At 44.2% G+C, this 12,494-nt stretch overlaps 1 protein-coding gene across 8 annotated transcripts in view; it reads left to right on the top strand.

Moving 5' to 3' along the window:
• The window catches only part of pcnt (pericentrin), a 53,908-nt gene that overhangs the window by 40,791 nt on the left and 623 nt on the right, over positions 1 to 12,494 (top strand). For 7 of the 8 annotated variants that reach the window (XM_050061132.1, XM_050061134.1, XM_050061131.1 and 4 more), the window contains 15 exons: positions 1,909 to 2,079; positions 2,191 to 2,380; positions 2,584 to 2,921; positions 3,009 to 3,111; positions 4,104 to 4,276; positions 4,357 to 4,632; positions 4,842 to 4,999; positions 6,174 to 6,303; positions 6,854 to 7,645; positions 7,769 to 7,969; positions 8,098 to 8,307; positions 8,546 to 8,772; positions 8,852 to 8,931; positions 9,025 to 9,172; positions 9,268 to 9,395. In XM_050061132.1, coding sequence (XP_049917089.1) covers positions 1,909 to 2,079; positions 2,191 to 2,380; positions 2,584 to 2,921; positions 3,009 to 3,111; positions 4,104 to 4,276; positions 4,357 to 4,632; positions 4,842 to 4,999; positions 6,174 to 6,303; positions 6,854 to 7,645; positions 7,769 to 7,969; positions 8,098 to 8,307; positions 8,546 to 8,772; positions 8,852 to 8,931; positions 9,025 to 9,172; positions 9,268 to 9,395 — 3,325 coding nt within the window. The remainder of the gene's footprint in view (positions 1 to 1,908; positions 2,080 to 2,190; positions 2,381 to 2,583; positions 2,922 to 3,008; positions 3,112 to 4,103; positions 4,277 to 4,356; positions 4,633 to 4,841; positions 5,000 to 6,173; positions 6,304 to 6,853; positions 7,646 to 7,768; positions 7,970 to 8,097; positions 8,308 to 8,545; positions 8,773 to 8,851; positions 8,932 to 9,024; positions 9,173 to 9,267; positions 9,396 to 12,494) is intronic. The other variant, XM_050061133.1, reaches the window with a different exon arrangement.

The following is a 12,494-nucleotide window of genomic DNA, read 5'->3' as shown; positions in this document are numbered from 1 at the left end:
ATTTCTCCAGTTTTCCAAATATCGTTGTATTGTGTTAGGTGGGAAATACGTGCGTGTCCCTAATGATATCTACCACACATATTATCCCTGCACAGTCTAATCTGTAGCATTTCATTTATTCGCTTTCATCCAATGAAAATATTTCTCCGACCTCTTTGTGTTTCCACCATTTTCTCCTCTACTTAAGGAACTCTTAAGCCTCTTAAAAGTCCTCCTCTCTACTCCTACCAGTTTTTCACCTTAGGAGCTCTTTTAAGGGCTAAAATACTCTGCGAATAACTTTGATCTTAGTCTTAAAATCTTAGTCTTAGAATTTTCTAAGAATTTCATCACTAGGAGCAACTCTTGGTATGAGGAACTTTTGTGAATACGGCCCCAGGATAGCAGAACCAACACTTGTATTTTGTGTCCAGCCAGGATGCTCAGAGCAGAGGATGCACTGTCTGGTAGCTAGTTGTCATTGTACCATAAAATTCACAGAAAATTGGTTATTTAACCAAGATTTCGGAGCATGCCGGACACCCATACAAGACAATGTGTATGAGGGTCCATGTATTTTATGCAAAAAGGTTTTTCAAACTCGGCACGATGGCTATGAAGGTCGTGGAATCCCACATGCAGAGTGAGAAACATAAAATCCAGAAAACCTGCCAACAAACCCCAGTAAATTCCCAGTTCTGTTCTACCCTCATTTTTGTCACGCCTCCACCCTCATCTCCGATACCACTACAGGGTCAGCAACAGATCTCTGCTTTCTGTGTAGGCATACACTCGAATGTTCAGAGATACTTTGGTGTTAAAGGAGGGAGTAGGAGACTTATTATGGGCAACATTGCCGTGAAATATGTTGGTTCATGTTTTTCTTTTCTATAATTTTAGTAATTGAAAAAGTGGTCTTTTGTTCATTGCGGGTGGCATTAAAAGTCTTAAAGTCGTAAATCTAACTTGCCTTATGCTGTAGGAACCCTAATCTAGAAAATAACCAAATGTAAGGTATGAATTACCCAAGATTTTAATGGTGTAAAGAAGTTTGTGTACATAATTAGTTAAAGATACAGCAGTTAAACACACCATTTTTCAGTCGCTGTAATTGTGTCTCTGAATATACATTACTTGGAAGTTTATGAGGTCAAAAAAAGCACTGATTGTACCTTTTTAATCTGGTCGTAAGAACCAGAACAAGAACCAGGTTTCTACTGGCAAAGTCACTCAGATAATTTAGTAAACCTGCTTCAACAGGCCCCATGTCCAAACAGGAAATATCTTGCTGCTACTTTTTCTTTTTTTTCGCGAGCATACAGCTGTGCCAGCGGCTGCAGGCGGGACCACATCTGGCTATAATTAACCGCTGTAACACGTCACAACAGAGCGTCGCTCCTGAGGCAGCAGAATCTTACTAACACAGAGGAAGTGACACTGAAATGAGGAAGACAGGGGAAAATCTTTGTTAGCTGTAGTTGTTTTAAAGCTCTGATGCACTTTATCTTTCATTTCTTTACGCTGTATCTTGGCAGGATGTGGTAAGGAGAAGTTGTGGTTGTTAAAGAATGCATGGAGGCTGTAGTGCATGTGTTGAGCTGCTGCATGTCTTTGCAGTCTGATCTGTTTTTGATAAGTTGATAGCTGTTTGAGGCAAATGTAGCCATTATTCTAGTGCAAAGAGGTATCTAGCAGTAGATATAAAAGAATGTAACAGATAAAAACGGCATGTACATGTGGTGCCGGTTAAATTGCTTTTTACACTGTAAAGCAGGTTTGGTTGTTGCTCTTGTGTAAGCAACTTCTTCCAGAGCACTCTGGAAACTATGAACAAAAGTTTAAATACTGATGTGGATGCAGGATCTCATGATTATGAATCTAAGAAAGGCACCATGTTGCTGCTAACAGGAATGTATGTCTTTGTCTCAGACCCATGCTGAGGTGACCCTGGCTAAAGCAGACGCTGCCTTGAGACAGAGAGAGACTGAGCTCGGCAGACTGAGAGCAGAGCATCAGGCTCTGAGGGCGGAGCTGACTGCGGTGAAACAGGGTCTGAGTACCAGTACAGAGAGGGCTGAGAAGCTACATGAGGAAGGACAGGTGGGGATATGACAACTGAGTACAGAATATCAGATATAAACTGTACACCAGTGAGACTCTTTGTTGTGAGATTGTCTGTGTCAATATCGTAAACTTACGTCTGTCATTCAGACCAAAGACCGTGCCCTCGTCGACCTGGAGACTGACAACCAGCGGCTAAAGGAGGAGCTCCAAGGTCTACAAGAAGACCTGGCTGTACAGGAAGAGGAACTGGCCTATCAGAAAAGAGAACTACAGCAACTCAGACAACACTGTCACCGGCAGGACGCACTTCCTCACCAACAAGGATACCCACAAAAGGGTGAGTACTAGCTGTGATGTTTTGAAGTGGGGTTGCATAAGGTACTTATCCAGTATGTTAGTAGATGGTGGTCAGCACACCCCCAGCTTGCAAATTATTTTTATGTACTATTAGAGCTCTCAAACTTCACAGGGAACCTTTGAAAACGAAGGCACAACAACAGAAGCATGTTCTCATCATGACACATGTTCTCCATCTGTCAGATATTTCTCACCGAGCTTTTGAGGATGTTGTGAGCGTCTCTCGTGACGAAGCCTCCCTCAGTTCTCCAGAGGTTTTAAGGAGACTCGAATGCTCCGAGGACAGACTCCCAGAACGATTCCACGCCTCTGTTCTCGGCTCTCGTCTGTCTGAGTTGAGCGCTCTGAACAGCACGGGCGTGGACGTCCACCAGGTCAAGACATCTCCCAGGGTTTTGATGGAGCCTCCACCACACTCCAGGACCATCACACCAGATCCAGCCACACAGAGTACCCACTCCCCAGGCTCTGTGTCGGTGTCTGACAACTTCTCCATGCTTGACTCGCTGGACACTGATAAAGTACGTGGCCTTACACTTACAGACATGCCATTTTGGTTTTTCCTTTGGTGCAGATGTGGTTAAATATTTAATTTTTCTTTTTCTCAGGTGCATGAGTTGGAAGATCTTGACCTAACAGAGCCTCCATCTCCTCTTGGCTCCACCTCCTCCATGTCAGCACCAGAATGGGCCAGTGATGGATATGGCAGCAGTGAGTATTAACATTTTTTTTTAGATAATTTTTGGACAATATTGACTAGTATAGTGACTAACTGACAGCTACTTGAGATAGACAGCAAACTAGTTAGACAACATGGCCAAATGCAAGTATGACGCTGAATATATTAATGACATAGGAGAAATCTGGACCCTGTGGCTGGACCAGTTGGAAACTGCTGAGATAGACGATAATTAGTTAGCAGCATCAATTTATTGTTGGTTTTGATCTTTTTTTGGAGTATGTTGACAATAAGAAAGATAGGCAAGATTCGTATTGATGCTGGAAAGCCCTGAAAACACTTGAATTTTAATGTCGTGTTTTCAAGGTTTGCAAAGTGCTTGAATGCCTGAATTAGTGAAGTGCTTGCACCACTTCCATGATAAATGACCGTCTGACCTAATAGTTCATTTTTAGATAAAGAAATAAAATAAGTTGGATTGTACGAGATTGTACAGGTGTACCTAATAAAGTGGCCACTGAGTGTATGTACTGAATATAAATATGTAATTTACCACAGCTGTAAGGCACTGGAAAACCTTGAAAATGCTTGAAAAGTGCTTGAATTTGACTTTGGGAAAAGTGTAGGAGCCCTGTATATAGATTATCACCAGATGTGTAAACTCTTCTGTGACAGTGGTGCAGTGGTTAACATTGTCACCTCACAGCAAGAGGGTTCCACATGTAAACTCCGCACAGAGGGGTTCGAACCCCCCACCCCGGGTTCGAACCCCTCTGTGCGGAGTTAGCATGTTCTCCCCGTGTCAGCGTGGGTGTTACCCGGGTACTCCAGCTTCCCCCTACAGTCCAAAGACATGCAGGTTAATTGGTGACTCTAAATTGTCCGTAGGTGTGAATGTGAGTGTGAATGGTTGTCTGTCTCTATGTGTCAGCCCTGTGATAGTCTGGCGACCTGTCCAGGGTGTAAGTGGTTGTAGAAAATGAAAGAATAAATGTAACCCTTGTGCTCTCCTCTTGTGCTTCAGACGTGAGTTCAGAGTTGGGTGCGAGGCTGAGAGTGGAGCTGGAACAGACTGAAAGGCTTGATGCTCAGTTTCTTGAGTACCTCCGCTGCCGAGGAATGAACCCCACAGTCAACACAGACAGTGCTGCAGGCAGTATGAGCTACAGTGATGACCTGTTGTCACCTGAGCTTCAGGTAGGCCTCATTTATACTTTGCAGTGATTCTGTTCATTTGACAGTCATCTTAGATTTTACTCAGTTTCTTCTTTTTTCAGGGTTTGTTGAAGAAAGTTTATCAAGAAAGCTGCAGAATTCTCACTCTGTCCCAACGCCGTGCCACGTCTTCAACACAACCTCATGTCTCCGATGTCAGAGCCTTCTCATTGAGTCACATAGAGCATCACTCTAAAGATAGCTCCTTTATAAGGGACCGCCAGGACAATTCATCCTCCAACCCTCCCATGAGCTGGCAGCAGGAGAAGAGGGCACTGCAGGAGACTGTGATTGCTCTCAGAGAGCTGCTCTGTCGAATGGCCCAGAGACACACACAGGTGAGTTTCTGTGGTGTTAAAGAGACTTTACAATCATCCAGTGAAAGGACAGTTTGTTTTAAATCTTAACCTCATTGGCTTTGAGACATTTCTGTCAGAGTTCCTCCGCTTTTCATTTAAGTTTAAGATAAGAGAGATTCAACCTTTAATCTGAGTTAATCTCTCAGTTCTGTTGAGTATCTGTGCTGATTACGCTCTTTCTTGCTCAGACTGACTACAGAGATGAAGGCGACTGGCACAGAGATCAACTCCGGACTGACGGACAGGTTGAATCCCAGCTGAGGTCTGAGCTGGAGGAGAGCCATAAACAGCTGAAATATGCTCACGACACTCAGCAAGAGCAGAAGAACAAAATACAGTCATTGAGGTATATTACACACACTGGATAGCCGCATTCAAGCACAGTGTCTTCACAAGTTGTGGAAAATGATCATCAGTAATGTGGTAGGGATTGTTCAGGTTCAGAACTTAAAAAAACATTTTTGTCCCAAGTCCCAGACAACAATAAGTGTCCTCTGAGGAAAACTCTTTGCAGGATTCACAAACTATCAGCGCATCATATGCTCTGTGATTAAAGGGGGTGAAAGTAGTTAATGTGATAAGCCTCTAATGGCTCCATCTATAATAATGTGTTCTTTCTTATTCCACCTCGTGCCCCAAATGCACCACAAGTACGCCAAGGGAGCCCAACCATGACATTACCAAAAGTGTGTTTGGCATGCTCCTGCCGCACTTCGCTCTGGCTGCACTGTGATTTACGATAATAGAGCCTGTGGTGTCTGCAAACAAGAGGACACAGTGTTCCCACTTTATTACTGTATCGCCTGAAAGTCTCATTGCTCATATTTTGACGCCAGTGCTTCATAGTGCAAAACATCACTTCAGTTAGAGACTGCAGACGGAACAGATACCTGCTGCCTTCAAAGGGCTGAAAAGGCCCACACTAAGAACCACCAGAGAACATGAGGGTTAATCAATAATGGGTACGACTTTATCTGACAATTTCATCTTAAATCAGTTGTTGCAGTTGTCAAGACGCTATCTATGCGTGCTGGCACAGGACCTCTGTTCTCTGATAAACATGATAAGTAGTCTAATAAGAGGATGTTGAGGATAACAAAGCTTATTTTCTTGTGATAAGGAAATGATTAACTTCCGATCTTGATATAGCGCCATTTAAAAAAGGTAATTGCAAACATGGCTGTTCTCGGCTTCCATAGCTCTTCAAACTATATTTAAACATTAGTGAATTAGATTAAATCCAAATAAATAAAAGGTTTTTTTTACGCTTACATCAACCAGTGAGTGCCTGGTGTAACTGCTCGCCTCCCTAATTTACAAATAATCACATTTTATGTATTGTTACAACATGATTTAGGGAAGTCCTTTAGCTTCAGTGGATTTTTGTGTTGTTTTAGGTGTTGGTGGTGCTGATATGAACTTCCTCTCTCTTCACCATGTTGTCACACTCACACGAACTTCATGTAATGCTACCAAACTGATAAAATGTGAGGTTTCAGTTTTGCTTTTTTCTCCTTCAGGCTGGCTGTAGAGGAGGGTGAGGAGGCTCTTAGAAGGGAGCAGACCATAGTCCAGGAGCTCCAACAACAACTGGAGCAGGAGAGAGCGCTCAGTCTCCGTAAGGACAGAGAGGTGGAGGAACAAAGAGAGGTAAGATGAGTTGGTTACTTGGTTGGTTAAGATCAAACTGTGAACTGGCTACTTGACCATGGTGTCACCCTCCTGCACGCTCTACCCAAGTACAACCTTTCACCTAAACTCAACAGCGTATTTCCAGTACGTGAGAACACTTCTGACAGAGACAATTTCCGGTTGTGTGCTACATGTGTGAAAGAGAAGCTCCGGTCATTGTCCATTGCCCTTTCCCAACAACAGTATACACCGCAAAGACAAGTAAATAGAAGAAGACCGACAACAAAAGGCTTGTTGTCACTTTCACAGGTCTTCTTCTGCTTACTTGTCTCTTGCCCTGTTGGCCGTGCGCACTGCAGGAGCAGTGACTGACAGTGTGTTACAGACTCCTCGGCTTTAATTTGTTGTTTTTGTTTAGGCATGGTGGATTCTTGCAAATGCCATTAGGAGCACCAGGAGGAGCCTGATTTATTTATTTTTTATCTGTTTCATCAAGAATGTGTAACCAGAGTGCACTTTAGCTTTCCCTTTTTAAACTTAATAGATGACCCTCCTCTTCCCTCTCCAGGCTGTGCATGTATCTTCTGAGCAGCAGAGGTCAGAGGTCACGACTCTGAAGGGTCAGCTGGAGCAGGAGACGGTGGCCTGCAGCAACCTCAGGCGAGAGCTTCAGATCGAACAGTCCCGCAGCGTGCTGCTGGAGAAACGCCTCACCGACACCCAGAAGGAGCTAGAAGATCAACGCCAACTTTCTGCTCGCCAACAAGAGCTCAACTTGCAAGATAAGACTCGTCTTGAGCGCCTCCTGACTGAAGCAGAGTCTCGCCTGACAGACATCCACTCCAAGCTTGCGGATGCTCACAGGAAGCTGGATGAAGAGAGAGACCGTAGCTCCAGGCAGGTGGATGAACTCAGCCGCAGACACGAGGCGGACACAGCCAGAGACAGGAAGTTCATCTCCGACATGCGCGCCCAGCTAGAGCAGGAGCGAAGGCAGGGGGAGGAGCTGGCAGCTGTGATGGACAAACTGAGGGCGGAGCTTCTGCAGAGCAGGAGGAAATGGGAAGAGGAGGACAGAACGAAGAGGGAGGAGCTGCAGAGGGAGCAGGAGGCTGCCACCCGACATCGTGTAGCTATGGAGACGCTGAAGGAGCAGAAACAGGAGGCCACCTGTGCTTTAGAGGTGGAGCGGGAGCGGTCCAGACACCAAAGGGGGGAACTGGCCGAGCTGAAGGAGAGACTGCGACTGCTGAAGGACAAAGAGAGGGAGAGGGAGGAGCAGTGGGACAGAGAGAGGAGGAAGGGGAGGCAGGAGCAGATCGAGAGGGAGCGGCGACACGAGAGGACCAACAGCAAACTGGTAAAATATCATCAACCTACTTCTTTAATTACCAATTTCACAGATGTAATCATCTTATTTTTGACATATTTAAGATAACTTCGGATCCACACAAACACCTCCATGAATCTTTCTTACTTTTAGTGTGAGTTGGAGTTGTTGAGGCAACAGGACCAGCAGCGCATGCAGGAGCTGCAGCGCACTCTGTCTGAGCTGCAGAGGGAGGAGAGAGAGATGGCTGCTCAGAGGCTGTCTGGACGAACCACAGAGCAGCAACACGCGGCTGCATCTTCACAGCAGCTCCAAAGTGACTTCCCATCAGGCAGCACACAGAAAAACCAGCAGGTACACAAACACTACAGTAAAAACTAGAACTTGGTGCTCTGCCACAGACCCCTGCACTTTATGGCTGGTGTTATAGAAACGTAAACTTACTGGACTGTTGTAAAATAAATTTACTTTTCTCTGCGTAGACGCCGTCATCGCCCATTCTGCTGGAAAGGTTGTTGAAGGAGAACTCGGAGCTGACGGAGCGTCTGACATCACTGAGTCAGGAGAGAGCCACCCTCAAACATAGACTCACCTGCCTGGAGCGACAGCTGCGGCGCACCGAGAACGAGCTCGCCAAGGTCACCACAGAGACTGAAAACAGACCCATCAATGATGTGATGAGCAACAGCAAGGTCAGTATGAAACACATGCACACACACATTTGTTATGAGTGCCATAATAGTTTTTGGGATCAGCTATCCAAGAACAGCTTTTACAAAATTAACAACTGCATTGTTTTCTTTTCTATTGATAGAATTTTAAATGTGAAGGTGAAGGTGTAGCAGTGGGAAATATTCAGTTTGCATCAGCAGTAACTTAAATACAGCGCATCACTGACAAATATATTTTCCTGTGTTTATTGGTTTGCAGATTCAGCGGTTGTACGAGCGCTACCTGCGTGCTGAGAGCTTCAGGAAAGCTCTGGTGTACCAGAAACGTTACCTGCTGCTGCTGCTGGGAGGTTTCCAGGAGTGTGAGCAGGCCACGCTGTGTCTCATTGCCCACATGGGGGCACGGCCGTCACCCCCACTCTCCTCCCAGAACAGACCCCTGGGACGATTCAGGGCTGCTGTACGAGTTGTCATTGCTGTATCAAGGTAGGGAGCAAACCAGGATGTAAAGGTTTAAGTAACCAAGCTTTGTGTGTGGATAAAACTGACCACATATTTTTTTCAGAATGAGGTTCCTGACCAGGAAATGGCAGAAAGCGATCAGAAGATTATCTGTATCTGGGACTGTCAATGGGCACGCTGCAGGTCAGCTCAGTGAATACGTTTTCTGATCATAAGCATCACTTGACCACATGTGCGTATGAGTGGCTGGATGTTTAATCTTAATGTCTCTTACAGGACCTAAAGCTGAAGTTTTAAGGCAACAACAACAACAGCCAAGATTAAAGTTTGACTCACCACCAAACAGAGACAGTAGTGCCGTCCACAGAGACGCAGTGTCAGCTCTCGTCCCACCCGCCAAATCACCTTTCAGGTTGCACAACAGGTTTGAGCTCTCCTTAAACTTCAGATTGTGAAGTAGCAGCCTTCACAAATATTTTAATGGTATTAAAGTAAAATTTCATTTTCTTTTCTCCTCAGGTTGCACTCCAGCAGTGCTCTGGCCTCGGGGCATTCAGGAGGAGCGTCTCAGGATCCAGAGCGATCCCTGACAGAATATATCCACCATCTAGAGAAAGTCCAACAGCGGCTTGTGGGAGCAAGACAAGGTGAGCAACACCAAGTATAAGTGAGGTAAAATGGGGATGGAGATGGAGTTGAATGCACCAGGGTGGATGACATTTTGAATTCATTGGTTAAAGGATTGGGACACTGTCACTTCCTGGCTTTAATTCACTGCACTTGCGTCATGGCTTCATGTTTTTGTTTTTAATTCAACAGTGGTTTGATGTACAAGGCTCTGAGCAGTGTGTAGTTACATTAGAAATTACACTGGTGAAGGCACCCACAAATTTCAAGGCATCCCACTCAAAAACAGCCAAATATTTAGCACAACTTGTTCGCTTCTGAGCTGCCTAGTTAAAACAGTAGCAAGTGATATCACACTGGGAGATGTTACAGGGCACTGGGTTTATATTTTATAGCTCTCATGCGGAGATCAGACCACACAATATCAGCCTTGTGATGTCCTGTTCACTGTCATAGCGGAAAACGACAGAGCCACTGGCAACTCTAAACATGTACAATTGAGGAATTATGTCTTATGATCTCACCCTTGGGCCACAAGAATGTGCATCACCCTCTACACATTCACAACTTTCTAATTCCTGGGAAGGAAAAAGACAGAACCCACCTCTACTGCTAAGCAACTGGGAATGCTCCCAGATTCACTGTAATTCGTGTCGGTGCTGACAGGTGAAACCGATGACTGTATATAAAGATGGACAACAGGTCTCCACTTTCTCCCACTGTACAAAAATGAAGCCAAAATATCCTGGATACAGTCGCTGCAATCTTGCGCTGGTGATGTCATTTGGAGCCAAAGTCTATGCAGTAGATATGTCAGGGTTATCAAGTTCCTGTCCATACACCGGTCCAACCAATCATGAACAGCGCCATTGATTGCAAGCACACTGATTGGCGCACACAGCTGTCAATCATGACATCAACCCACCCTTTTTATCATTTCAGATAACTAATTTAACCTTTTAGAAAAACAAACAGTTTAACAAACATCAGCATGATAAGAACTACCTAATAAGATAGAAACTGTCTTTGGTAAAAACTTAATTTGATGCGTATTTTGAGTTTTTAGTTTGGTCCATGTCCCATCCGCTAACAGGGAGGGGGCGGGCTTTATAACCTGTACTGCAGCCAGCCTCCAGGGGGCGCTTGAGATGTTTTGGCATCACTTTTGGGAGCTGTTATGTCATCCATCTTTATATACAGTCTACAGGTGGAACAGTAATGTTTCCTGATCGCCTAATGTGACACACTGACTATATCAAAAGACATCAGTATTGTGTTGTCTGATCCCAGCATTAGATGCATGTCTCCTAATCTGGTCACTCGTTTCCCTGGAAGTGATTTTGTGATGGGCGGCCAAACACTTCCTGCAAAACAGCATGTTATTAAACCCCACAAAACCTGTGTGCTCTATCATCTCCCAACCTAGTAAGCGAGACTCATTTAGCCCCGCCCCCTAAAGAGGAAAGGAGGATACAGTCAGCCTGTTCCCCTGATATGATTGGTTATCGGCAGCGCTGGCTGCAGGAGAACAGGACGTGGCTGTACCTGAGCTGCTTGTCGCCCCTTTACCTGAAAGGTCCAGGTGAGTGTGAGTGTAACGTACTCACTCCACCAAATTATAAGGCAGCACAGTGCACCTGTGGGGGTGGGTGCTGACTCTTTATCAGTCACTGGGTGCACTGTCAGGTGATGACACTGTGGTCTGGCACATATACGCACTGCATGCTTATTGTCCTCCTTTTAATTATGTTAATTTATTAAAACCCATTTTCTGCTGAGTGCACATGTATAACCTCTGACTTAAGGCTTCTGCACACTGAGTCCATTTTTTCAGATGCGTGTTTTTTTTTTTTTTTTTAAATCCATTATCTGAAAAAATTGTTACACACAGAAGCCTTGCACACTGATTCATATGCGTTCTGTTCTGTTGTACTGCTAGGTCAGAAGAGGTCGTCCTCTGCCTGCCTGCCAATAGGTCACAGGTTTTAAAACAGAGCTTCTAACAAACAGAGAGATTGTTTACACACTCAACACATGATTTTAGCAGCATTTTAACTTATGCAAAGTTTATCTTAGTTTGCAGTGACAGTGCCACTAATTTTACACTCTGATTCCATCGCTGCAGCTCATAAATAACATGAGACACCTGTGTCGTGAACACTGTGAGGAAAGATAACGTTTTATTAGTAAAATAATCCACACACTGTTAATTGGCTCCCGTTACTATAAATGCTACATTTCAGACAGACAGATCTCATCAGTCATTCACTGGGCTACTTTTCCAGCACTTCAGTAGCAGAACAGTCAGTGTTTTATGTGACATATTCATCATCGTCCAACTAAATAGCAATATTTACTTGGATGTAATTCAGTGTTTTCAATGTTTCTAGACTTGCCATTTTGAGATTACCGAGAAGTGTTTATACACCAGACACCACTGACATTTTACTGTGACTTTTGGTACTGTTTCATAGCCTATCCTATGAAGCAGCCCATTTCATTCATGGTTCTGATGATGTCGCTTGTGATTAACCCCCTCGCCTCTTTCACATGAACGTGGCTGGAAAAGAAAACCCAGAGATGACTGAACTAGGTGATAACCAGCTTTGTAGTACTGGTTATCCAAAGGGCCAGTGTTAGGGTTAGTCAAACCAGGTAATGAAAAGATATCCTGGGTAAGTTGAAATAGCTTCGTAGTACAGGCCTCAGGTGTAATAGATACAAAACCTGCAGACTTTTCCCCTCAGAGACCAGAGTGTAACAGCCCTGCTGATAATGGACTATTTGTCATGTGTGATTTTTATTTTATTTTATTTTTTTTCTCCCCCCACTGCAGGAGCATTTTCTCATTTATTGTTTTACTGAACTGAATATTTCATCTGCTGATGATATAGGAGGTTCAAAGGAGGATAAAATGTGTGATTACAAAACTAGATTCTTTGCTCATACATTAATTCAGGACAAATATATATACATATATTTGTCCTGAAATATATTTTTTAACAAATACACAGTTGTCTTTACTCAAAAAAATGAAAAGTCGCACCATCACCAGTGGTTCTGTCTTTAACTTGACAATATCTTATGTGCGGATTTATATCACTAAACTCTGGATGCTG

The sequence above is a fragment of the Epinephelus moara genome, chromosome 14 (genome assembly GCF_006386435.1).
Source record: "Epinephelus moara isolate mb chromosome 14, YSFRI_EMoa_1.0, whole genome shotgun sequence".
Lineage (NCBI taxonomy): Eukaryota > Metazoa > Chordata > Actinopteri > Perciformes > Serranidae > Epinephelus > Epinephelus moara.
This window is presented reverse-complemented; position numbering and strand designations above follow the sequence as displayed.